The following is a 27,429-nucleotide window of genomic DNA, read 5'->3' as shown; positions in this document are numbered from 1 at the left end:
TCCCTTTTATTAGAGGAATGCGCACTACAGAGCAGTAAGCAGGTCAGAAAACGCCTAATGTTCCTGATCAATCCATGGACAATCACTGAAGGACGGTGTCACAGTTCAATGTGGTTGCAACTGCACCCACTCGGTCCTCTCCCCGTCTCTGCAAGTGAAGTCCTGCCTGCACGGGGTTTAAATCTTGCTCTGGAAACTGGGCTTGCTGCTGGTTGTAGCTGAATCGGGGAAAATGGGGGGCAAAGCATCTCCTTTTTCAGAGCCAGGACGTGCATACAGACACACGTCTTCCACTGAGGAGCTTACAGTGCTTTCTAGAAAAGGCTCCGTTGTGTTCTTTGTCATCATAAGCAATTCCTAAATATTTGCTAATGTATTTTAAACTGTATTTTTTTATTGGCCTTTGAATGGCCCTATCCTAAACCTTGCCCAGTTTGAGGCTTTATTTCCATGAAGAGTTGTATGAGCTTTTTTCAAGGGAAAGACGACAGACCCGTATGCTGCATCCCCAAGAAGAGATGGTATTAACTTTCCACAAAAAAAAAAGAACACAAGTCTTGCAGAAATACTTGTTTTTCAGAAGTATTTATTAAACTGTTAAAATGATTTACTGCCCAACAAAAAAAAAAAAAACAAACAAAACAGAACACCTAAAAAACCTTCAGTGATCCTGCACTTTGCAGACAGGATTGTTACACCCCTTACCTGACAACATTCCGGCCCCTTTTCTAAAAGCAGATTTTACTTGAATATTGAAAAACAATACAGACAGATCTTCAGATCTTTACATACTCTTCCCTACCCGCCATCCTCTCCGATGGCACTTGGAGTGCATAAACTCAGCATTTCTAGCACGAGAACAAGGAGCGAAGTGGTTAATGCTGGCATGTCAGGAGTAACTAATCAGATTTTTGAGGTAACAGGCTACAGAGATGAGTGGGGGAAGGTTGTAGTGCTTAGTGCCATTGTTTGAATTGGCTGCAGATCTGACCCGACAATAGTGCACTGGGCTCTGGCGTACGGGACGAGCTTTATGTGCACCAGGCCAGGAGACGTCCTTTGTAATACACCAGCTTAGGTGCTGGGGAAAAACAGTTCAGTCTGTGTATTTCTATTATCCCAGTTCGTTGCCCTCAGCTGATTTCAGAAGTGATGTGCTTATTCAGGCTGTGCATCCGCTGCATTCTTGCATTGTTTCTGATCACTGCATCTCTTCTAAATGTGCCAAACAACTGTAAACTATGCTAGGGAGAGACTTACGGGCATCATTCACAATTTACTTTAACTGCCTGATATAACGGTAGTGTACTTTTTTTTCCCTAATATGGAAGTGAAATCGAGATCTTAGCAACTTAAGTATCATTAAATTAAGACACTCCCCCCCATTTAAGAATTGCTTTTCACACACGGTGGGGAAGTGCTGCCGTTTTATGGATACAGCTTTCTGTAAGCATAGAACTTAAGATATGTTACCGAAATGTAACCAGGCAAAAGCGTATCTGCCTAACACTAGCATCAGACACTGCCGTCACTATTTCAAATGCAGATCTCTTTCATAATAAGGCCACACATCCCCCCCTGCCCCAAACTGCAGTGACACCAGGGAGGCACAGTAAACACACTCTCTACCTGGAACACGCGCAAGGTCCGTGTTCAAAATGAAGCACAGTTACAGTCAGGAGCAGAGCAGCATTCAGCCCACCATTGCAAAGAATGCTTTCCTGGCCCAGTTTCACGACAGATGGGCTAAGAACCATTTGCTGCTCACACACGTTAAAGAATCCAGAGTCTTGGATCTTGTTGTATTAAAAGCAACTGGCCTGTACTAAACCCTCTGGCTTGCTTTCATCTAGGAGGCCTTTGAGACTTCCTCCTACATTCAGTACCTGGAGTACTTGGAGCTTTCCTCCAGCCTGAGCATTGTTTCCTGTTCCTAGTGCCACTCCTGAGAAGAGGCTCTTTACAGAGCAGATGTAGTTCCTGGGGGTCAGGTGCCAACAGCAGCTCACAGCCCCCTGCACTAAGCTACACGTGCAGAAGTTGCCTACAGCCTTGTGGTAACTAGCTACTCCTCACCAGCAGCACTGCGCTCCAGTGCGGACTCTCCTAGCATACAGCCAAGTTCACAGAAAGACCTCAGCACCTCCCTCGCAAGGAGCCATGGATGCACTCGCCCTCTCCCGTCTGGTTAGGTGCCTTCGTGGAGCGTGTGGTGCAGAGGTGGGGTGCGTGCTGACACCGGACCGTACGCAACAGTTACGCTGCATGGGGTTTTAGTGTCATGGTTTTTTTAAGTACAACTGAGGTCTCACAATCTCGATTGCAAAGCAGATCTAAATCCCACCTCCTGGCAGCTCAGCTGTGCTGGGCTTTTGCTGGCGAGTTAAGCCCCTGTAACTGCAGGCGACCCAGACATCAACCAACACCAGTGGAGCAGCCTGCATATATAGAATTCACCCGCTCTGCCCAAGTAGTGTTTAGACTAGTCAGAGAAAACGTTTTGAGTTGGGGACATCTCTAAGTCAGTTAAAATAGTTTATGTCAGCTAGCTGAGGATGTCTTTCGCTCTGAAGTTAGGCAGTCTTACCTAGACAGAAAAGTGGAGTGTGACTTAATTAAAAACCTGTCTGTGGGAAAGAGACCCAATTCCTTTACAGCAGCTGTCTGCTACTCTAGGGGGAAGTCCCTAGTAAGAAGGAAAAAATTCAAGTGTTAGAATTCCTCCTTGTAAGCAATTTGTTTTCCATTAATACTGCAGAACTCATGGCAAAATGCAAGGCACGCTCACCTCATACATCGGTTTCTTCACGCTTTAGGCACTATAAGCAGCAAGGGAAATACACGCTCACTATCCCTCTCAAGGCTACTCCAGTTTATCAGTTTGTACCAGGTGGATTTCCAAGTGGTTACTCTGCAAAATGCAGATGTCAGCTGAACTTGACAGGACACAGCAGTGCTAAGACCTGCCACGGAGAGTGGCCAGCTGTCGTATCCCTCTTGAAAAAATTCTTACAGAATTAAAAAGCAAACAACCGATAGTGTTAACAAACAGGGTAAAAGCAAACAACCGATAGTGTTAACAAACAGGGTAAAAGAGTCTTTGCCACTAGATATTGGACACTGCAAACAAACTTCTAATAATGGCACAGGTCCTTTTTTTGGTTTAAAGAAGCTTGTGTTACTGTAGTTAATGCATGAACAAGACCATAGACTTGTTACTCAGCACAAAACAAGTCATCTAGAAGCTTCGATGTCCCAGGGTATCGGCGGCTGTTACTACAAAGCTTGGATTCTGTTTTCAGCAAACAGGCACCAAGTAAACAGTGAGGGATCCCTTTTGACGAGTACATCTGAAACACAACCACTGAGGTGTGCAAGGCAAATAAAAGTGATGAGCTGCCGGATTTGCTTACGGAAGCTTCTTGTTACTAGACTGTCGAGATCTACTGCGGTAAACCGAACACCTCAAGGTTTTAGTCACAGGTGCTGCAGAGCTTCTTGTCCTTGTTCGGTGTAGGAGTCATCTTTATTTGAATTTGACCATTCTCCAAAAGTATCCTGGAAGTGGACATTTTTCTGTGATGCCTGCATACGTTTCTTATCACGAGAGAAGAAACTAAACCTTCCAGGAAGGGAGGAGTAAGGGAGGGGAGGGAAAAGAAAGAAGACTGTTTACCATCTTGAAAACACTTCAAACACCCGACACGATACACAGCACAACAAAACACAGAGCAAAAAAATCTGTTTGCATCTGCAAAAATCAAGGCAGTGAAGCCTGATGGGAGTGCATGTCAAAATGTTATTAGAGATGAAGCCATTGCAATCTCAAGCGGTTTGGCTATGGAAGCTTCAGATAAGCTCTAAATGCTGTTGACTCTACAAGGTGCAAGTATCATTTTAGATGTATATTCCCCCTTCCCCAGCCCTGCGATAAAGAAGCGACACAATACAAGTTAGTTTCTTGGCATAAGTAAAGTGGTATCTTCGGCATTAAATCTGTATCATTTACCATAAAGCAGAAATAGACAATGTTTTTAAGGGTGTCAGCAGGGAAATTCATAAGATAAGAAAATAAGCCTCCACATTTTTTCAAGTGTACAGACTTTGACAGACAGACTTGATTCCTGCAAAAATAAATGAATAAATGCACGTATGTGCACAAGAGTTTGCAGGATGAAGGCTCTAAACAAACGCACACAAGTGTGCACGTCATTTCCTGTCACACAGCTTGGGTGCTCTAAGAGAATGACGTACTTGAACCAACAGCCATTTAATACAACAACAAATTGCCAGCTGACAACAGAGCTAAAAAAATACAGTTGGAAAAAGCCTTAGTATCATTTTATTTGTATAGGATGAAGTTACTTGATTAGGCAAGTTCAATGTTCGTCCTGAGTTCAGTACAAGAGGTGTTAGTGCAGTGTTTAGGTCTGCTGAGAAATGCAAAAGTTGTGGTTCCAGCTACCAAAGGTTTGAACTGGCTGCACACCCTTTTGGTTTTAATGGTGCATTTTAAGAGGTAAATACTGTTTCGCTTGCACAGTACCAAGCATAATGCAATTCTGATCCAGGACGGGAATCGCTAAATGCTGCTACAGGAAGAGACTAAACAAATAGAAACTCAACTTTGACAGGTGATGGAATATTTGTCAGGGCATAAACCTGACCCTATGTCCACGCCCCACCGTCCTCAGCATTCTTCCTCCACCCACACTCCCTTAAGTCTCCCCTCAGTACCATGATCCCAACTGTCCAAGCCACCTTGTGCAGACCAGGGAGTTCTGCCTTCGATGTCTCTAGTCACATAGGAGGCTGTATTTAGAGCGTCAATGAGGTTTAAGGTAGCCTTCCTGAAAAAAATATCCTATCATACGTGCAGGTAAGCAGGATGATAATTGTTAAGAATATCAAGAATATTAAGAATAATTATTTCTTGACTAGAAAGTGATCTAAAAAGCTACACAAGTGCATAGCTACATAACTAACATTGCTAGCAGGACCTGAACTTTTGCATTTCCTGGCTTCAAATGTGCAGCCATAATAGTGAAATAAGTCTTTTGCACTTAATTAGCCTCATACTTTTCTACCACCTTCATCACAGGAGCTCTTAAATTCACACACATATGCTATGTCTTTTCAGGGCCAGATCCAATTCCAGCTGATAAAAGAAGTGTCTAGTCACGGAGGCTTTCTGCTGAGCATGTTTGGTCCTGCATGGTCAGGCTTACTATCTTGGAAGTCCACACAAAGGACAGCTGTATTTATGCAGTAAGTTTCAAATGTCTAAGTTCAGTAATTTTTCACTTTATCATGAAATTAAGTAAGAGAAAAATATGTTCGTAAAATCTCTACACGAAGCAGAAGGGTTAGGCTTTTTTAATTCCTTCTGAAACAATGAAAATTGTTATTATGCCTAAAAAACTCTCATGGAGGATGTTTGGAAAAAGCGCGTCTGTGTGGGGAGGAAGGAAATTTAAATACTCTGTTGCTGCTGTAAATATAAAGATCACTAAAGCAGCAGTTCTAATGCAAAGAGAGTTTGCATTAACAATTATCAGTATGTCTTCCAGGGACAGCCAAGAATAGGATGATAGCATTGATTATTGAGAGTGTATACTCCATTCCAAAATACATAATTAGAGACAAAATATACAGTGCATAGACAGAAAGACATGGAAGCGACAGCCTATAATTGACACTGGAAATTAATGTAGATATCAGCTATTACATTCTGTAAATCTAACTAACTGATTTGTAACGAGTCATTAGAATGACATGGGTTTCTTAAAAAGCATCGGTATGAATTGTGAATAGGCACGCTTAGTAAGCAAGATTAACAGATGCTGGTTAAAATTGCATATTGCAACAATTTTCTCAGGAATAATGACTGGTTTAGCATGGTAACATTAAGGCGAAAGGTGATAAAATGTCAGTACTTGAGGATGAGCATGGAGGACTGCGATGAGTTGTGTACTGACTGGTCATTCTGATTGGCACTTTGTTCTTCTGTGATCCCACAGGCAGCCGATGAGAATGCAACCAGCAGTGCATGTTAACACAGGGTCATGCAAAAGGAAACCACGGTACCAAACATTTAAAAAAAAAATTCCTACAAGGGACACAAGTCTTCTTATTGGCTGCAATGTGGGATCGTCTGGAATCAATCCAGCTGCTACCATGGGCATTATGGCTGTAAAGATCCTGGTCAGGAAAGTACAGACACAGAAGAGATAAGACTGGAGCAGGGGAAAGAAAAAGCATTCCATTAAAAAGAAAAGAGGCAAACATGATACACGGGGTTACTTTGAATTACCACACAGGACATGTTACAGGGAGAGGTGGATCTGCATCACCCAAGACAGCTCTCCTCAGTGAAAAACTCATATTTAGAAAAAGCAGTCATTGAAACAATTTAAATTGCTTTTGAATTTCTAAAAGATACCACTTTTCTGTTGTGAGGCAGCCTGCAATCCGGGTTGGATTTCATCAAGGTATTACCACCTCTAGCAATGCAGAGCAGAGTGCACATTTTTCTTCCCAAGAAACAAACAGGCACATACATAATGAAATGAAGGATGAAGGTGTATGTTAAGAAATACAAAACAGGACTCTGCTGTGACTACCGGATATTTGCACGGAAAACAGGGTTAGACGGGACCAGCATTACAGTTAAAGATTTTACAAATGTTACAGTTGACAGTTTCAAGTTAAAAACCAGTATCGCAGGTGAAATCTTGAAATAACCTCCTATGCAAGCTACTTGGTTAAAGGGCCTGTGTATCTGTTCCAAAAGAACCTTCATTGCTTCACATGCAGAAAGATGCCAACTGCAGGCAGCTAAATACTTATTGAAACCTTGCAACTACTCTAGCAGAAACACTTTCTAGCTGGCCAGCAGCAAGACCGTTTCTTTGTAAGAGTTCAGCACTTTTACTATGCATTATACAATTCATGCAACTTAGAGGATGAGAGCGCGCTCTGGCTAGGTGCTCTGTCCACAGCCAGCCCCACACAAACCTGCCAACACACCTTCATCCATACCTGGAACACTCTCTGTTTTTCTAAGGATTCTCCTCAGAGGTTCTCCCTTGTGCCAAATATTTTTTTGAACTGTGGACTAATGTCAATTAAAGATTAAGTTGAAATCACAAGAGACATTTCACTTGTGACCAAATGCAGCTCTCCCCAACACAGTCACTCTAACTGCTATTCTTAGATTAAAAATGAAAACAAAGAAGCAAACATTGTTATATCATTAGCAGTAGCTAGGACTTCTATTTTTACGCATTGTGGCATGGTCCGTGAGCTGCAGAAATGAGACAGACACATCAGCTTTTGTAAACTGCAAGAATAGGAAGAAAACTTATGGCTGTTTCAGGCATTACATCAGTGACAAACAAGCACGTATCCTTAAAGAGAAAACAAAAGGGTGTTTTCTGCTCAAAACAGAGGGAGCATTTTTAATCCTTCTACTTTTCCTCCTCAGTAAAGCCTCCTGGTTACATTATTTCATCAAAACTCTGACATGTGCTGTGGTAGAGACAAATGTAGAAATCAGTCAGTTGGAGATCAGAACTCAGTCAGAGTTTGCCCCAGACGTGCAAACCCTGGGAGTGAAAAAATGTTGATTTCTGTAACTCCTGTTTTCCTTTCTTTATGGGGATGCAGCACAGAATCACCTGAGCACATCTTAGATGGCACAGGCTACATATACAAATGACTCATTCCTTGAGATACTGCGTGGTCAAGGAAAAAAGGGCACATTACACAGGCAAGCATAAAACTTCTCTTGAGAGGACAGCAACAGCGTCTCCTATTTTTGTACTTCAGCTTTTTGTTTAATCAGGAGAAAAAGTCTGAAATGGAGGGAAAAGCAACCCTACTTTCATTTGTAAAGGCAGTCTGCACATCATTAGGTATGGAGAGTTTATGTGCCAGTGTGTTACCCAGGTAGCCTTATAGCGAGGTGCTGACAGCATCCTGCCTGGGAGAGGGAGAAAGGAGCTCTGGAGACAGCTCGCAGCAGGCAGGGACTGCATGTGGGGCAGGAGGGGTGTTATAACAGGGCAGAACAGATGCTACACTTGGGTTCTTTGTTTCTCCCAGCAGTGAAATTTCCTGTCTTTTTAAAGCCCACCTGCAAGTACACTGTTGACAACACACAGAGAGGAGGGGGGAAAGAAAATAAACCCACGCTAGACAAATCCTATCCAGACAGGCTGCAAGAATAAGACAAACCTGAAAACTATTACCACCCTTCGGGTTACTTAAGTAGACGGTTTTATCTTCCCTTATGTAATACGATGGCTGAAGGAAGAGAGAGCAGAAAGAAACCTGGGGACAGAGCATGACAGCTAAAGAAAGTAATTTCATCTTATCAGCAGGTTCAATACGTGCTTCCACTGTCTGGCAGAACAGGACTCTTGCCTTTTCTGAAAGGGGCCAAAACAACACGATTTTATGTTTTATTGTGTGCAGGTTTAGTTATATGAATTTAACACAGAATTTGAGAAACAGAAAGATTAGACAGGTGTCTGAAAATGTGCATTGATTGAATGATCTGATGCTCAACAGGTTTTCACTAATAAATTAACAGAGAGGAAGAAAGCACTGAGATGACTGGTTGAAAACACTTATGTGCCTCCTGCCATGGCTCCCTGCGTTGCTTACACATGTATGCAGAAGGCAGAGTCACAGCTAATACCTCGTCAGCATGTGCTCTGTCTTACAACGTCTATTTACATTTTTATGCTGCCTTTGCTTCATAAATCAAGCATGGTAACTGCAGTCAACACAAACCGCGTAAGGTGAAACCAGCCATCCCCCACAATGGGATAAGCTTTAAAAAGTACTAAAATAAATTTAAAAGAAAAGAGAAGCTTTACAGTGGAGATCTTGTGAGGCAAAGTAGTAGTATCATCATCGCAGTTGCAGAATGAAAACTTAAGTCCAAACTCAAAGTGTATTTTCTAGTCATGTGAGAGGAAGGGTTCTCTCAGCAAACAAAGCGGCACAGACAGAAGCTGGAGTCTACTGAAAATAATCCAAAGTGCCCTCCTGACTTTATGGTGTTTTGGATCAGTCCAGATCTTCCAATGGAACTTACTCTCACAGGGCTGCTGCTATTATTAAACAAGAACTGAAGGTTATGGACATGGGGACAGGATGGAAGAGCTTTTTATGTGGAAACAAATGACTGTTCCAAAATCATTTATGCAGTTAAAAAAGTTAAGCTTCCAGTATCACAAAAATTCAGAGACTTGCTATAAGGTTACAGGACTTAATTAGGAATAAATAAATGTACAAGGAGGGAGTTTCAACGGACAAATGGATTGGCTAACGCTGTGATTTTATAATTAAGTCATATACTAGTAAATGCACACCTCTGACAGTAAGCTTAGGTTTTGGACAGCAACATTAAACACTTCACCAGAAGAAGGTGGGGTTCTTTATAGCCAAGAAAGCTAGCATCCTCTCCAGCAGCAAATTTGTTCAGCAAACAAGAGTTTTGTGCTGTACACATAGTGCAAGTCGGGGTCTAAAGGCTTAGGTCAACAGGGAAACGGGCACAGTGAGGTCATGGGGAAACCTTGCTCTCCACACCCAACTGCTACAGGTCTGCGGCTGGTTTTACTTGTGAACAACACTCTTTACACGTCTTCCGAGCATGACCTGGGGGCCAGCAGTTTCTGACACTCCACCACCTTAGGATCTGTGTGTTAAGGAACTGGGACTTGCATTTGAACAGGAGCATTGTTCCTACAATCCTTGCACACCAAGATCTGGCACTGACTTCAGTTTTGGGCACACAGGACAGGCTGAGCGGTGCTCTGGTTAAGAACACAACTAGTAGCACCTCCCTTTGGAGTATGAGTACGTGGCCCAGACAAGAAAATTCTCTGGGAAGGTCAGGTGTCCGTGTTTAAGAGCTCATCACCTCATACCGGCTATAATAAAACATTGCAACACATGCTCTTTTGGTTGGCCTGAACAGTGTACTTAAGAAGGAAACACGAGAACTGGAGCGGGCTCCTTGGGCACACCAGTCTGGCCCATAAACACAAGCACATGGAGTACTGTTGGACTCCCTGCTGCGGTCTGCACGTAGGGAGCAAAAGGTACCACAGGAAATAATCTGAGACTGAAAGTTGTCCCAGATCTAGGCAAAAGTTTTGGCCAAAGCCAACTGCTGTTTCATGGTACCTGTCAAGTGCTCCCTTCAATGCCTCTCCCATATACATTAGGGATGTGGTTATCTTAACTTTTAAATTCTTTAAAATTGTCCTACCCATAAGAAACATTTAGTACTCGCAGACTATATCCAGTATCCTTAGAAAATACGCTACTTACAGTCGTTTGATTCCAGATTCAGGCTGAGTTGAGGGTTTTGACTGAATTATGGGTGTAGGTTGAGGGGATCTAGTCTCTTCTTCTGTTTCCTCACTTGAAAGAAAGAAAAGATAATTAATGTTCTCCTCCCAAGCTATGGAAGCACTTTAAGTTCTAAAATTCACTCTGAGGTAGTACTGTTGATGAAGAAGTACAAAAAGATCTGTTCAAAGCTCATTGAAATCAATGGGAGATTTTTCTGTCAACCAAGGAACAGCACCTAGAACTGGGTCTCCTTTCAATATTTTCTTCCCATTGTGACAAGGAGAGGGAGAAGAGGAATGCATTGAATAAAAGTTCTAGAATTTTCATTTTAGACCCACTTTTATCCTCATTTTTGAAGTTCAAAAGTATTAAATGTTTGTAATCTTTCTAAGATACAGGGGGAACCTGGGAGTTAGAGAAGGACATAGTTTTTCCCAATTTTGAGGGACCAGATTCAAACTAAAGCTGTATGCTTGCAATCTCTGCTTTAAGCTTTTGCAGAAATATAAGCTTGTTGGACACTACTTAAGAGAACATTTATTGTTTCTAGACCTGCCCTATGGCTCCTCTGTGTATAGCATGCAACAGGAGAGGAGATCTAACCTACCTTTTGTAATATAAAAGCTCCTCTTGAAGTAAAAACACTTTAGATTTCAATTCATTCCTCTCATGAAGGACATCCCGGAGCTCCTGCAAGGTGAATCTTGGACGATTCGGATCTTTTAAGTCCATTGCCATCTTTTCTGACTCTGAGAGGCAGTCATCATTGTTTGGTTCTGCCTAGGAAGTGAAACGTGGGCTTTAAATTCACCATGCGAGTGCATGTCTGAGGAGTTTGAAGTATTTATCAGTCTACTTCCCAACCTCTTCCTTTCAGCACTATTAAATCCTCTTTTAAGAGAAACACAGCAATTTTAAGAGGAAAAAAAATGTAGAAGGAATTTGTTTTTCATGTTAAAGACTGTCAGCAAGAACAGCTCAGTGATCTGATCACTTTGTTCTTTCCTGTGCTCAGGTCGACTGATGACCCACACAGGACTGGTGAGACCGTGGCAAGCCTCTGAAAGATGCTCTGAGCTCTGTTTTACCTCTCTTCACCTGGTGTTCAGGGGAAGCTTGCGAACGAGGAAGACCCAAGTTTTGTGACCTACAACCAAAGCCCTGTGCTCACAGGAATCTTTCATAGAGTTACATGTTTGGCAAAACAAAACCACCAATTGTTTCTAGCAGGCCTGAACACAGGGTCCAACTTGAGCCACCTTATAGGTGGTAAGTTTTCTTGTGGAGAAATTTCTGGGGAATCCAGACTGCCAGAAAGTCCACTGAAAATGTATAGTCCAATTTTTGATAAAGAAGTCAGGTTAAGGAATTAATACTTTTAACAAATGGGGTAAATCAAACATCAGCCTTTTATATAAACACTGAAAAAACTGCCTAGTGAAGATCATAACAGTTCCTTCCAGCTCTCCTCCCACAAAGAGAAAGCTCCTTTGGATGTAAACATATTAAATGGAGATTTAAGTTTATAACCCCTTAATGCCTTTATTAAAAAAGCAGGATTGGTGTTAGCACCAGGATCTAGCTACAAAGTGGAAGAAAATTGCAGATGAATGCCAGATGAGGCATTTATACACGTGTACCCTTGTCTCTTCTTTTCCTCTGAGAAGAGTTCACTGGAAGCTTGGAGGAATTTTATCTCCTACCCCCCAGTTTCTGTGGCTCCCAACAAGCCAGAAGTGCACTCTAGGCACATGGCTGGATTCCCAGGCCTGTCGGGCTGCTTCCTGTCACCCAGGTAGACTCTAGCACTTGCACAGAACTATTCAGCTCTAACTGCTTGTGAAAATGTGGTCTGTATAAACACAGCACAGAGAAGACCATCATTCAGGTCCTCTACTGTTGTTCCACTCAGTGGCTGCAGAGCTGAGGACCAGTTACTGAGAAATCACAAGCTTTAAGGAAGGGTACTCAGAATCAAGATGCTGAAAAGCAGCTGCGAGCCTTTAGAGGTCTGTAGGATTTCTAACAATACAAATAAATGCAGGGCACTCTGTTCCAGCAAAGTACATTAGAAATGTTGCAAAGTACATTAGAAATGTGATGCTTTTTGCAAGGACTGACTAAAAGCCAGCACATGAAATCAGAGATGCCAGCAACCAGGTCAGCCACCCGTCCTCCTAGTAGGATGCAGAGATCAGAGTTTCAGAGCTCCTGTGGCGCAGTGATGCGTCGCTGGGATACAAGCTGGAAATTTGAGGAGCTAAGTACTGAAATTCTTAAACAGAGTCCATTTTTTGTAAGCCTGATCCTACCCTCTTTTGAGCTCATGTGTTTGTGAAACAGTTTTGCTATCTATTGATAAATGACTTCAGGTTAAACTCGGCTGGGCTAAGGTTGATGCAATATCAATTTCTACAGCGGGGACTGCAGTCCTTGTCCTGCAAGAACAAAGCGGCACAGCAATGCTCGCTTGTCCATTTGTTTGATTCACCCCATTCATCCAAATGCATTTTTTTTTTACACAGACTACAATAAATAAAGATTGATACAACCTAACGAGGTTCAAGGGAAATTACCCAAACGCTTTTCCTCTTCTTCACCCCTCTAGATTAGGGTCGGAGCTGATGCCTCTTCTATTGATTGTATATTTGCCCCACACCTTTGCCCAAATAAGCTATTTTTGCTAGATTTTGCTCAGATCAGCAAAGACTGAGCAGCCTGTAGCCAATGCCAATGTACTTGACTGAAGCCAACAAGCAATGTCCATTCCAGAGCATGCAGCTATTCTAGCTTTCTGCTTGCCGCTGCAATTCCTGTCTAACCATCATCCTGGCAGAGAGAGCGGGGAACAGCTCTAATTAGAAGAGGCGCCATTGCCATGGAACTGGTGAGTTAGAGAGAGGTAAAGAATGCATCCTTTCTCTCCAGTCTGAAGACACTTTCACTCCTGCTGGCTCCAGGCCTCGGCTCCACAGCCCCGTTTACAAAGCTGGGTGTCCTGGCTGAATTAACAGCAATGAAATCATCCTTTTCATTATTAATACAGTGCTTGCCCAGTTCAGCAGAGACATGTTAACACAAGACTGGCTGTCACATTCCAGGGGGGACCCATCAGCCTTTGCCTCTGCTTCTTGATGGGTATTCCTGCCTACTACAAGTGAATTGGATGTTTCACTCTCTGCTGCAGTCTATCGGGCATTTACAATGCCGCTTGGTACTGGAGCTCCTACCAACACATCCAGCCAAACAGATCTATATGATAGTGCTCCTTTAGAGTTCTTTCGTATCACGATACCCCTTACCCTATTTTGTACTCTTCTAAGAGCAGAATTAGGAAAGGGAAATACAGCACATTTGCTTTAATAAGACAGAAGTAGTGTCATACGCACAAACAAAAATAACGGGAACCATAAAGAGGGCTAAGGGATGCAACAGGTCAGAGATGCATCTTTTTCTCATGAAGCTCCCCTCAAGTTTGCATTCCTACTGCTCTGATCTCAGCACCAACTCAATTTGCAGATTGTCACTTTGCCTGTTCCTGCAAGTACTTGAGTATGCAAGCAGTAACATTTGCTTTTCATGAACATTTGTGCTAGTAACACCACAACGAAAGCAGAAACAGGGCCAAAGTTGGTTCCTCTAAAAGGTGCCTTCAAATATTTATACGTTGACTTGGTAGCAATAGTCCTGACAGATCAAAAGCGCCATAAGCACTGCGAGGACCAAGTGTGCCAAGTTCTGCATTGTCTCTGGGACCCATTCTGACACAATTTCTTTTCTACTATGGTTCACATGCCACCGCCGTCATAGCACATTGCAGCTTTGGGACCCATTAGGGCTTGCATATTTGCATACTCAGCAAGGCTTAAGCTACTTGTCAGCTGTCTATCTTTTGGAAAACCCAGACTGTTAAGGGATCAGTTTGTTTTCCTTTGGGGGAAGGGGTTGATGTGTACAAACAAAATGAACCCAAACATACTAATACAGAACTACCAAAACACTATGTGCCTCCAATACAAACTAACAGTTGATACTCCAGAGCTTTTGGATTGCCTCGCGATGTTTTTAATAGAACGCTCTCTTTTGAAGCAATGATTTGTTCTGGTATCTGGTGAATTCTGCAGCCTAGTGCATGACCCAAAGGTTACACTCCCTAGGATGTACGATGGGTAGCCAAGTCTAAGGGGAGAGCCGTTTCCTAATGCAGACATCCCACTGCTAATCTGTGCTGCCACTCTGCCTTCTGTGCGACCAGTTCTCTCCTTTAGAAAGGAGGGGTCTGTTCCACTGGGTCATCATCCATCCTAACGGGGCCCTTCCTGTCACAGTGCAATGAGTGACGTTGCTCTCTGCAAGTCACACCTGAACACAAGATGCTGTCCTCGAGTCCCACCATTGCCTCTGATGTGTATCAATCACATTTATCCAAAGAAGAGGTACTTGGTATGAAGTCCAAAGCATTTTAAAAGGCTGTTTAAAAAGTCACTTAAGGTGCCTCTTACCTTTACTTCCTCCCCATTTTGGCTGTCCTCCCCCTGCAGGTTTTCTCTCAGTTTCCCCAGCTCTGCTCGCAGGTTGCCCATCTCCTGCTCCTTGGTTTGCAGATATGCTTCCAACTCCACCTTCTGCTCAATCAGCGCCTTCCCCTGAGCCTCAACGACGGTGATCCGGTGCCGCAGGTCATGGTTAATTTTCATTAATCTGTTCTGTTGCTGCTGAAGCTGCAAAACATTGATGCAAGCCATGATGGCCGAGTCCCAAACATTATGACAAAGAAAAAGTAGTGGGCTCCGGTTGAATTTAATCTGGAAAATTCTCCCCCCTCCTTCTCCTCCTCACCCCCAGATTAGTTTTTTTAATATCTAATTATCTACTACAGTTGCAGTCACCAAAACTTAATTGGTTTCCAGAGTAAAGAGGCATTTTTTCCCCTAGCACAGGGAATTCTCCAGCTAAAAGCAAATCCATCACTTCTGATATTACGTTTCAAAAAAGCAAAGTTCAAGGACAGGGTGGCTTACAGGATTCTGAATCAAATCTTAACCCAGAGTAGAAGAGAGAAAGACAAGGCAGTGGAATCCTCAGTATTCAGTTTATATTATAAGTACTTTGCTTTGAGCTCTCAGGCTCTCTCATAAGGCAGGATGTGACCTGCTGGGCATTGTATGGACAGCACCAATTTGAAAGGCCACAGCACCTGCCAGAGGCACGTGGGTAGAGCAGAGATCATCTAGGCCTGGCCCTCACTAGCACCAGAAAAGTCCCATGGCCTAAGGAGATGAGGCAGCGTGAGGATGGGAAGCAAAATATGGGTAAGGAGGTCATTCCTCCTGACACAGAAAGAACCAAGACATCATGTGATTCCCAAAGCCACAGTGGAGTCTGTGATTCATCTAAGACTAAACCTGGATCTTGTGCTGTGGTCCCCAGGGCCACTCATCCTCTCAGTGACCTGTCCACTGCTGGCAAAAGTGAGTGACCTGGGCTGGGCTCAGGCCCCCTCCTCCTACCCCCTTCCTGTGCAAAGAGGTAATCCACATTGCATCCCTGGTGTGGGAGTGTGTGTGTGGAGTCCCTGCTGCCAAACTCTGCAGAGACTATATATATAATATACAGTAGCTCGCTCTCCTACAGCAGGGATCTCCGGGTGGGGTGAGGCATGGGGGTGCTGAGGAAGTCTGCGCTGCCAAAGCAGAAAGAGATTCAAGAAGCCAGAGAAAGTTACCTGTCCTGTTCCCATGAAAGGGGGGAGGTATCAGGTCTTTATGGAAACAAATAAAACAACCTGTCCTTCCCCCATCTTCCTCTCTTGTTGCACTGGTTTCCAGTCATGTTCCAAGCGTGCCTGGTCCTTCCGAACGCAGCTGAGGGTGTGTTTCTGCACTGAAGACTGCCTAATGATTTTGGACACTCCACAGTTATGCCAGACACTTCGGTTATTGGACTAATAATCTGGCATTGCTTACAAATTCTACATTAACTTAAAACCAGGCTATGGAAGTATGGGTGAGAAAGAAGAGAAATAGGAAGACTAAGAGCCACTTACAGCCTCTACATCCTCATTTTTAAGTCCGAGTTCCCGGTCCTTTGCTCTGATTTCATCCCTCTGTTTGTCTACCACTTCCTTCAGCTTCTTCATGACTTGCCGCTCTCTCTCTGACATTCCTGGTTAAAAAAAGAACACAGAAAACAAACTAAGGACAATCAGGAGCTGCTGAGACTGAGAACAACAACAGTGAGAAATATTTAGGTAAAGACTCTGGAAGTTGGTGGAATTACAGAGAAGCTGTTGGAAGATGCTTTAAAGGTTACTTCAAGGGTAACAGGGAACATAGATGACACAACCTACTCTGTAAAGCCACTGCACAGACAACTCCTTAAAAAAGGAACTGACAGTCCTCAGAAACATTTGTAACAGTGGAGTGACACTGCTATATCTTGCTGCCTCAGTAGTTTTACTTCAGTGTTCGCACTATGCCCCAGGGAGCTTGGTTATCTGTGTGACAATCTGCAGAATCAGCTGGCCAAGACCCTGTGAAAATTGTAAAAAAAGATGGTCTGGATCCTCAGCAAGATCTAAACAACATGTCACTATTGTGGATTGCATCCAGATCCAAACCAGCTGAGGTGCGCTGGACTAGAATGATTTTATGTTGAAACCCAGTTTTGTGTTGGGTGAAACGGAGATGAAGCAGGACCTTCAGAGGGTACCCCCACTCTGAATCTAGAACAGAAGTTTAGTCTGAACTACACTCACATATTTTCTCCTCATGTTTTGCAACCCTTTCCCCATCCTATTGTGTGATTATTCGTATTTAGAATACTTCAGAGAAAAATACTACATGGCATTTCACTTGTGAAAGATGTTGGGAACGTTGCCAAGAATCCAACATCGATCCTGTTTGAAAATAAAGAAAGGATTAGATTAACCTGAAATCTGACCAACAAATCATTAGGAAATGTCATAAAGCACAAAACAGGAAGCATTCTTCCATTATTCGCCATAATGGAGATAATCAGGAACTAGCACTACAGTGATGGGCTCTTCAGAGCAAACACAGACCAGGTGGTTTAACTCGGTGAGGTGGTAAATCTACTACACTAACTTTTCCTGATAACTGCACAGAGACATGGAGTTTGACGGTCCTAAACTATCACATAAAAACATGTTGCACAACATCCCATAGGATGGCTTGAAGATGAAAGCCTGTGACCAGGGCAGTGTGTGGCTGCTCTGGCCAAAGTCCAGCCCAAGCAGGAGCTCAAACTCAGGGTCTACTGCTGTCTTGTTCTACTACCTTTGGCAAAGTACTTAGTTACGTGGGTCCTCAGCTTCCTCCGTTTACGAACTGTGAGTGGTGATAATTCACTCACCCCTCTGGGGTGGCCAGAAAGCCACTTCCTTTTTAATATATTAAAGCAGTTCCCACATCAGAAATGTGCTGCATACACATCAAATGTATCCAGCCAGCCAAGTCTCTACTTTCTAACATCAGCTCAGACTTTCTGGTTATGTTCTTCCTTCATCAGAGAAATCCGAAGTTGCTCGTGTAAGAGAATGTAGGCTGCATGCCTTTAGGAACTCCAGCTTACAGATCATCTACAGTTTGAACTCATGGATAATACAGTAGAGCAAGACAAACCTGAGAGAAAGAGAGAGAGAAAGGGAGTAACTCTTTGGTGGATGTGCACTCCTGCAGCAGCTGTGGGTTCCCATGCAGGCATAAAAAGCGTACCACTGCCAACAGGGGAACAGCAGCTCCGATCCCTCATTGCTAAAGGACCAGAGCTATGGTACGGCGGAGAACGGGTAACCACTCTGCTGGGAAAAGGACTGGTGATCATGGCTGGCCGGGAATTTGGTTCAGAGGACGTGTTCCTGTCAAACCCTAGAAAACAGCTGAGAGTGACATGGTGTTCGCATTCTAGTATTACATTCTCATCTTTTTTAATTCTGTGGTAAGTCTGCCTGCTTTATTTCTGGACCCTGGTCCTTATAATCTCTCTGCTGTAGATTCTAGTTCTTTGCAGGATAATTTTAATTCTCCACTGTGATAACAGCTCATACCCACCAGGGAGGACAAGTAGACACTGACACATACTGCTACTTAACTCTTCTAAAAGATCTCCCCTCTCCTATCGCAACACAGATCGGGTACACTACTGTATCCACAAACCCCACTACTGGATCCACCCTCTGCAGCCAGTCTCAGGGCTGGGGAACAAAGCTAAAAAAAGCTGTATTTAAAAACAAAAAAATATGCAAAACTTTGCCTTGAAGTACAGAGGGACCGCAGTGAAACTTTAGACTGGTGGTTTCACCCCAGTAGGAGCTAGGAATAGTGAGTACAGCTATATTCCTTAGTACTTGTGAGATGCTTTGAGATCTCTAGATAGCAGGTGCTATTTAAAGAATAAAGTACCATTTCAGTGCTGACTGCTTTTCCTCCCACTGTGCTCATTTTTCTCCCTAACATTTGGTGAACCTAAAAGACTTCAATTGTGTGCACAGATCACTACATTATCATTTTTATTTCAAGAGGAGGGGAAAGGAAAGGTGGGAAGTATTTGTGAAACAGTCACATCTTCTTCCATTTCCTCAGGCACCGGGGAAGAGGAGAGGGAAATCACTAAGTGCCCTAAATGTAAAGTAATTATCTCTAAATGATTCAAACTCTAATAACTGCAAGATCTTAAATGGCACACCCAGCTGGCTTCCCTAGGCACATCCTATGAGCAGCTTCCTGTGAATTGCTGTGATCATAGCATTCATTGTTCGAGCAAGAGAAAGGAAAGCAGCTGAAAAAAAAGAAAAAAAAAAGAAACGGAAAAAAAAAAAGAACATCCTTTATATTTAGGGACCTGTTTACTGTTGTGTTTATACAACATCTATCACAACAGGCCGAAGTGCCAGTCGGGGCCTGTGGCACTATACCACTACCTAAATATTCAGAACAGAAGTTTGCCTCCACTTTTGAAAGGGAATTGTAGGTTCCTCGGCAGCCTAGCACAAGAGGTTCACACAACTGTTGACATCCTGCTGCTTGTCTGTATTACCACAGCCAGCCTGAGACAGCAGCTCCCCTCGCTGCAGTGAAACAGCAGCCTGCTTGTCCTGTTTGACACACGTTGGGTCAAGTTTGCTCGTGGCATTTTACTAGGATATTCCAATCAGTCAGCACCATCAAGTAGTGCTCAGTTTGAGCTTGGGAGGAGTAGCATTAATGGATGTTGCAGACTCATCTTTAAACCTTCCTGTGTATTTTGTATTCTGCCACGTCCTTTCACATGAACCCTGCTCTGCTCAGACTCTAGCAGATGCCCTCTGTGCAGAACACTCCTGTTTAGACAGGATTGCATCTGCCTTTTTCTTTCATTATGCTAAAGTGAGGCTCTGTGAACTCTGATGTGACTATTAATTGGCAAGGATTGAATCTCGAAGTCTTGCACACCCAGATCAGTGGCCTCTGTAGCCTGTGTTAAAAACAACTCCTTTAACTGTCTGGTGAGTAAGCAGCAAGCTGTTAATCCCAGGGGCTAGCCACTAAGGGGAGACATGATCACAATACTAAATCGTGCTGAGATATGAAGACTGGAGTCTGGTCAAAGTTAGTCCAGCTAACAAAGTATTTCGCTTGAAAACCTGCCTCTGTAGACTCTAAATGTATCAGATCAAACGATGGAGACTGAAAAAAAGCAGCATGACTGCTTTTTGACGCTATCCAAACAAGTCAGTTGAGACAAATCTATCCCCATTCATTAATGACAAAATTTCCTAAAAGGAAAACAGTTGGGTTTGATATAATAGGTCCCCATAATAAGGTGGGGTCGCTATAAATTAATGTGATTTGACTTAAGCTGATGATTTTGGCCAAAGAATATCAGTGATCCCAGAATCTGGTCTCTGGAATGGGTTTATGGGTTTTGTTTGTTATTATACTTGGGTAGACACAGTAAAAATAACATGGAAAGCATGCCTGGCATTTGCTTGGCTAGCTGAATGCGAAGAGTATGGCTATATTTAAATAGCACATGAGCTGCAGTGAGCTAGATATCCAGTGGAAGAAGGGGGGGAAAAAAAAAGAAAACAAAGGAGAAGCTGGTTCTTTATAACAAGATGTCATAGTCATCACGGTCCATGACTCATCACTGCCATTCTGAAATTTTGCATGGAGTTTGTAAGGCTGATGTTGAGCTGCTACTTTGCCATTAATTGACTCCTAAATTGAAAGCATTGCATTTGTTCTAAAAAAGTGGTGATCTTGAGAGGTTTATCGATTTTTACTTTTTGAAGATTTCATTATACTCCTCCCCAGGGCAAGTGAGCAGTACGCAGCCTCCGGGAGGAAGCAAGTGCAACTTCTGCAGTGTTGGACAGAGTTTCATCCACCTAGACCAAGCCTCCATTTAATCCCAACCTCCAGTGTCTGGAAAAGGATATCCCTTTGTTCCTCATGCTTTACTGGAGAGCTGCAATGGCTCAGCTGTGTGGTCTGGTTTTCAGACTGGCCAGTGGCTTTGCATGCCACACACAGGATGCTAGCCTTTTGAGGGAGCCATGACTTTACTGATAATCAGAACCTACTGTGAAAGTGGAGCTGTGGCTTGAAGCAGTGGACCAGAGTCCTGTCCATGTACAAATAGAAAGCCACCCTCTTCCAGACTGACTCACCATCACAGGCATGTTTTGCTGCTGGAGTGACACTGTTACCATTCTCAGCTGCCCGCCCCATCTCTCAGCTCAAGGCTGCTCATCCCCAAAGCTGCACGGTCATTTTTTTCAACTCCTCAGCTTAAACCCCAGCAAAGTATCATGAAATGGACGCGGCAGCCAGCAGCCTCAAATGATGTGCTAGGAACTGTGGAGCAAATAGACATCTGTTCATCTGCCCTTGCTCTTGGGAAATAGCTATTTGCTGAGCTGTGGGTGAGAGCTGAGGATGGCAATTGTTTCAGTTGCTGCAGTGAAATATACCTGTACTTGCAAGTTGGAATCTTATATCTTGAACTTCATTCTGCCTCAAGAAAGAAGTTGCCCACAAATTGGTTGTTTCTACTCTTTAGGATTCACCCAGTCCCTGGATTATAAATCTCTTCACTTATTCTGAATTGGCTATAAATCCCAAACAAGTGAGGGAACCCTAAAGGCGGGTAAACCAAGTAAAATAGTCTCTCCTATTCTAGGAGAGTATCACAATATTCTCCTAGAATATCTCCATATGATGGACTGATATAATTCAGACAAAGAAATCTTGATTTGCTGCTTTACAAAGTTATCCCGAATAGATGAACAGTTGCACTTATTTTTGTGCATAATGGTGTGAAATAAACATTGCTGGATGGATTATTCTGTTTGTATTAGAAAACTTAAGGAGAGCTTAAGAATGTTTTTTGCAAGATGTGAGCTAAAAAGAAAAAAAAAGTGATATACCAAAAAAAAAAAGGAAGCTAGATTTTACTTTCCGAGATGCTTCTCAGCCAAACAAAAAGCTGTTCAGGCTTTTCTTTCCCTCCTACCCCCACCTCTTATCATGTCTTCAGTATCACCATGTATTCAGAGGTTTTTCTAGTCAGGCAAAAAAACCCAAACCCCAGACCTGCATTAATCTAAAGAAAAAAAATCCAGAATATCCAGTCAAAGTATTTCGATAAAGTATTGCTTTTTATAACAAAAGCAAGTACTGAATTTGAAGTATCAAACTTGCCTTCATGCTTCTGAAATTCCTCTTCTGTGAAATTAATGTCTTTGTGAGACAAGTTTGTCATCAGTTGTTTATTCTCCTCCTGCAGCTGTGCAATTTGGGTAAGAAGGTCCTGTGCTTCCCCTCTCCAGACATCCTCCACCAGTTCTAATTCCTAAAGGGTAGACCAGGACAACACATTTATATTTTTAAACATGTTAAGAGTCTTTGACTGGACTATTTACAGACCAAATTAGTAACAATCCTACCATGATTCTTATAGAAAACAATTAAATGAGACTACTTTGAATTTCTTAGAAGACATCTACTTTTCTAATGCCAGCATCAAGAAACCAACTATCAAAGTCTCCTTTTGCTATATGCTGAATGGAAATACATGAGGAGACAGTTCCTGATGCAAACATTTTTGATGTGCAAGTTACCCAAAGGATGGCTCCTTATGCCCCATTTTGCTGTGAGGACCACATTAAGGGGACTGCTGTGTAAGACAAGGTAACCAAACATGAGCAACAATTACCTCCTGCATCCCAGGAAGCAGCCGCAAAGGCTGTTAGAAGTGCCCCAGAAACATCATACTGCGCGGGCCAGGGGAGTCAGTGTTAGGCATGCTCATTTTGAAAGAGCAGCATCTCTAGTCTAAATTTCTGTTATGAAACACAAGTGTAAAATAATGAGTGCATGATACAGTGCAGCAAACCCAGAGCTCCTAGTCCGCGTGGTAAACACAAGACAAAGCTGTGCTGCTTCTTATGTAAATTGTTCTATATGGAATATCTTGAGTGGCATCTATGTTAGCAGCAGTGAGACCAGTCAAAACAACAACTCCCATTTGTCAGGACACTGTCAAGAGCAGCTGTCACCAATCCCCGTAAAGGTCAAACTAGGACAAAAAGTATAAAGTCCTCAAGGAAAAACAGTTGTATTTAGAGCTTTACTCTTCCCAAAAGCCTTTGCCATAAATCATACTTCTGCAGTGGGGGGGATTCTCTGCTCTGTTTTCATGTATGTGCTTCAAACCAAAAAAGCTGCATGCAAATCGCTGGAGCCAGGCTGAGTCACTTGCTGACTTTTACATTCATCCAGCATGCCCCTTTCCTACCTAACAACAAAACACATTCAGACAACAACCCTGCCAAGCACAGCTCTAGGCTAAAATAAGCTCTGCTGAGAGATTAAAGGATAGCTTTCTGCTTTGAATGTATGCTCTGATAATGGGAAATCATGTTCCCATTGACTTTTGGGTCCAAATGCCATTTTATTCCAGCATTTATTACTGCATTGCTGTCATTTTATAACGCTTGCTGAAAGTTTTGCAGAAAACACTATATGACAAATAGATTATAAGTAACATATTGGTGTTGTAAGCTATGCAGACTTAATTATTAAGAAGTAAAGAAAATTTCATGAATCACCTCTATTTTACTTGAAACTCTTTATCTTGAGAGAAAAGCAAATCTGTAACGAAACTTTATATTGCCAAATACCTAGACTATTTACAGTGATGCTGCATATTACAACTCTGTAGCTAAAGTAACGCTCTGACCTAGTTTAGATAATAAACCAGCACATTCATCAGTTATAAGCATACTGATAAAAACAAAATAGAACACACACAAACCCCCAAACTATCTAAACTTGCATCATTTATGTGTGGCTGCACTGTAAACACACAACTATATTATTTATTATATAAATAATATATTTATATTTATTTATTGCTCTTGAAGTGCCCAATGAATTGGAGCTGAAATTAACTTCTGAACCCTCATTAGCAGAAGTATCAGACAAGAGAAAGCAGATCTATGGGCCAGTAGGTGCCAGCCGGCTCAGGAAACTCCAGGCGGTGCTAAGCCAGGTTTATAGGCAAAACAGATTCACATCTAAAGATTTTAAGTGCTAAAATCTCATAAACTGATGCTTGCAAGGACCACTAAAAGCTTGTCTGGATTGTTTTTGGAGGCTTTTGGGTCACAACTATTTCTCAGTCTCTGGCTTTTTCTGCTTACCAGTACGGGTCCTGTGAAAGAGGACACCAGCGTACCCTCACACTGGAACACAGATGGATGGGACACTACTGTTCTAGTAGTGGGACTCAGCGCACTGGGATCAACTCGATTAAAAAAATATGTATGTATCACATCATTTATTTTCCCTGTTAAAATATATTTCCACCAAAGTTTTGTCTGGATTGTCTGAACCCTCCGTGAGCCATTTCGTGACTATTAGAGAAGCTGGCAGAGTAGAGGTGGTTAACTGGCAGGAGATCAGTTGACATCTGGCAAGTACAGTGTTATGCAGCTGACATGTTTAGGAAACTTTTTAACACATATATGAACTTCAGAAGCATCTACACAGAACATCAACTTGTACAACGATACTGGGTGTTGCTACTGGGCCCAGTTCAGTATCCACTTCACCAGGCATTACTGGGATAAAGCATTACTGTTGACTGGCAATACAGTGGTCTCTCTGCAATCAATGGGGAGATGTGACTTATGGCAGTTCTTCCCAGTGGTGACGTGCCCTCAAAAAACCTTCTGGCAGTTAGGGCTCAGGAAGAGCCAATTTGATTCTAGCAGAGAGCCCAGGCACAGTATGGGACCAGCACAACAGACCACCCACTTGCCTCCACGTTAGATCTGCTAGAAGGGCAAAGGCACAGGTTTGGTATACGTGCTTGTATCTATTCTCTAGACCTTCTTACTTCATACCCTGGAGACTTAGCAGGGCTTTATACATTAAAGATCTTCTACCATCCTTTTCAGAGACACTGCCCTGAGACTTCTTCTGCAAAATGTTGCAGGAATTATCCTGGATTTTTCTTATGCTAAGCGAAAGTTCCCCAGCTGACTTTTTAAAACATAAAACTTGAATTTATTTAAATGAAAGCCAACTCTTGAAGTTTGAGGTCTCTCTTCCAGAAATTCCCTGTCTCCTCTTTATTCTGAATCTGTGTGTGCAAGCAGGAATGGCATGAGGCAGCAGTGATGATTTACCACAGTCACTTACTAGAAGAACCATTTCTTTAAATCAGTTATCTGGATGGTTTAAAGAGTAGATCTGCCACTTCCACTGCAGCAAGCGGAGCAGCTCATGCTGTCCTGCCACATGAGGGTAACAGGATATGGGAAATGATCTCTACCTTGGGCTGTCATTGGGGTCAGGGAACACTATGACCACCCCAGATCAAGCCAAGGGACAACATCTTACCATCAGAGGATGGAGCAGGAATCAGGGAGAGTGCTCTTCCCTACTCTTCAGCTCTAACACTGCCCTGAAATCACTTGGTCCTCCATCTCTCTCTTACGACTTGCCTACCCGATGAGTGTGCCAGGAAGACTAGACTGCTAAATCATTCACAGCTCTGGAGAGAAAAGTGTATTATTGTCAGTGACCTTTCCTGGCCTAGCAGGAAGCAGCACTATCCTCTCGTCAGGAGAGGGGATGGAGCAGGAGTCCTAATCGGGGAGGCACGAGGGGAAGGAAATGCAGTGACTGGGAAAGGGGTGGAGAAAGGGAAGGAGGAAGGAAACTTCCAGGAGGGAAGGAAAAAAAACCAACAACACACCCAAACCCTCAGCGACGCTCAGGCAGCATCCACGCAGAGCCCGTGCGCCCGCCCCGGCCGTACCCACACGCGTGCCCCTCCCGCTCCCCACCGGCTCCGCGGCATCCCGGCCCGCACCCCAGCCTCCCTCTTTGTTTTCCCCAGCGGCTGCGGGGAGGGGGGGGGGGGGGGGGGGGAACGGCGGCGGAGGGGCCGGGGCCCGGCTCTCTCCCAGGCCGGCTGCGGCAGGCGGGGACAGCCCTGCCCCGCCGCGTCCCCCCGGCCCCCGCCCGCACCTTCTGGTGCTTCCGCTCCTTCTCGATGCGGTCCATCCTCTCCAGGCGCAGGCGGTCGAGCTCCAGGCGCAGCTCCTCCATCTCGGGGTTGATGTGGTTGCGGCTCACCAGCACCTCCAGGATCTCCAGCACCCGCACCACCTTGGGCATGAGGCGGGCGATGGCTTCGCAGCCGTGCTGATCGATCACCCGCTCAAACTCCTGCCCCACGGCCGAGGCGATATCGTAGACATCCATAACCGTCAGCTCCGCCGCGTTCTTCTCCAGGGCTGGCGGCGTCCCGCCGCCGTCCATGGCTCGCCCGGCCCCGCGGCGCCCTCATAGGCGGCGGCGGCGGGGCGCTCTCCTCGCGGGGCGCTCCCCCCGGCAGCCGACCCCTCCTCACCCGGCGCCCCCTCACACGGGCCACGGGCCGCGGCCCCGCACAACTCCCGCGAACTCCGGCTGGCTCGGCGGGGGGGGCGGTGTTTAAACTTGGCCGGGCGGCGGGAGGGGAGCGGCGGCGGGAAGGCGGGCGCGGCCTCCCCGCCACCACCCCGCGCCTTCGCCCCGCCGCTGGGGGCCAATGGCAGGCGCCGGGCGGGCCGGGGGAGGCCCCGCGCATGCCCGCGGCCGCCGCGCCTCGCCGGGCTCCGGGCGGTGCGGCGCGGCCCCGGCCTCGCCGGTTCCCGGGGCGATGGCCGCCGGGAGGAGCCGGGGTGAAAGTCGGTGCTCTGCGGGGCTTTCCGTCTGCTTTCCCTGCGCTGGGGAAGAGGAGCCTCACCAAACGCGGGTGCTCTTCGCCTGGTGCTGCGTTGCTTCAGCGGCGGGATTACTCGTGGTGTCGACCTCTTCTGCCCCAAGCTTCGTCGTCCGGGGATAGTAACCACACGTTTGAGGGGTCAGAAGTCACACCCACGCGTGTTGAGCGTTCGGGATCCCACGTTGATGGAACCCAGCACCGAAGCGTGTTCGCAGCAGTGGCAGGGCCGCACGGGCGTGTCTGTGGCACAGCGGTGCCCAAGAGCGAGCGCGGCGCCTGTGTTCAAAGCTGACCTGTACGGTACTGGGACGGAAGGGGGAACGATGATCCCCTGCTCCAAAAGAGGAGGAAGGCTAACAGATGGCTGCAGGCAAATGCAATGGGGCGAACAAGCCATTCTGCGGGGCGGCAAGGCTCTCGCACGCAGCGGCTCGCACGGCGTTAGGGTTTTTAGGCCTTCACTCTGGAAGAAGAGTAAGTGAGTCTTTACACCTGTACATATGTTCAGAGGGTCAATGGAGATGTGATATGTACAAGTAGTTTGCTGGCACGGATCCGCTTATGGAGGAACATAAACTAAACCAAAATGTATTTTTCTGGTTAAGTTTTTCAGTATTTTTGCCCTCAGGTGTGACTGTGCATTTTTAAATGTTCTTACCCTCACGGTGTTTGGTAAGAGGTGCTCCAGATGAGTCTTTAGAGACAAATTACATGTGCCCTGTTTTAGGTCCCAGTCCTGCCACTTGCTGTATGCAGTGTAGGAATAAT

At 44.5% G+C, this 27,429-nt stretch overlaps 1 protein-coding gene and 1 long non-coding RNA gene across 5 annotated transcripts; one reads left to right on the top strand and one right to left on the bottom strand.

Moving 5' to 3' along the window:
- Nucleotides 1-565: 565 nt before the first annotated feature.
- RILPL1 (Rab interacting lysosomal protein like 1) lies at nt 566-26,404 on the bottom strand. Of its 4 annotated transcripts, none has more exons than XM_076353294.1 (8): nt 25,920-26,404; nt 22,080-22,230; nt 16,421-16,539; nt 14,877-15,095; nt 10,982-11,154; nt 10,351-10,443; nt 6,114-6,201; nt 3,534-3,622 (listed from the first exon to the last, which is right to left on the bottom strand). In XM_076353294.1, exons 1-8 carry the CDS (start codon nt 26,211-26,213, stop codon nt 3,617-3,619), a joined length of 1,143 nt encoding a protein of 380 aa, XP_076209409.1. In that variant the 5' UTR covers nt 26,214-26,404; the 3' UTR covers nt 3,534-3,616. The 4 variants fall into 4 exon arrangements, with proteins under 4 accessions (XP_076209408.1, XP_076209411.1, XP_076209409.1 ...); XM_076353295.1 differs by lacking the exon at nt 6,114-6,201 and adding an exon at nt 7,042-7,117 and having other exon boundaries at nt 3,535-3,622; nt 25,920-26,403; XM_076353293.1 differs by lacking the exon at nt 6,114-6,201 and having other exon boundaries at nt 566-3,622; nt 25,920-26,403.
- Nucleotides 3,615-6,118, top strand: LOC143167649 (uncharacterized). The gene is made up of 3 exons (XR_012996572.1): nt 3,615-3,883; nt 5,141-5,268; nt 6,021-6,118. It is a non-coding gene; the product is annotated as an uncharacterized LOC143167649 (long non-coding RNA).
- Nucleotides 26,405-27,429: the final 1,025 nt, after the last annotated feature.

The sequence above is a fragment of the Aptenodytes patagonicus genome, chromosome 15, assembly GCF_965638725.1.
Source record: "Aptenodytes patagonicus chromosome 15, bAptPat1.pri.cur, whole genome shotgun sequence".
NCBI lineage: Eukaryota > Metazoa > Chordata > Aves > Sphenisciformes > Spheniscidae > Aptenodytes > Aptenodytes patagonicus.
This window is presented reverse-complemented; position numbering and strand designations above follow the sequence as displayed.

Coding starts and splice junctions, on each gene's coding strand:
- RILPL1 (XM_076353293.1), bottom strand. CDS start 26,213: ATGGACGGCGGCGGGACGCCGCCAGCCCTGGAGAAGAACGCGGCGGAG. Junction 22,231..25,919: donor AGGAGCGGAAGCACCAGAAG/GTGCGGGCGGGG, acceptor TCTACCCTTTAG/GAATTAGAACTGGTGGAGGA. Junction 11,155..14,876: donor AAAATGGGGAGGAAGTAAAG/GTAAGAGGCACC, acceptor TTCACTTCCTAG/GCAGAACCAAACAATGATGA.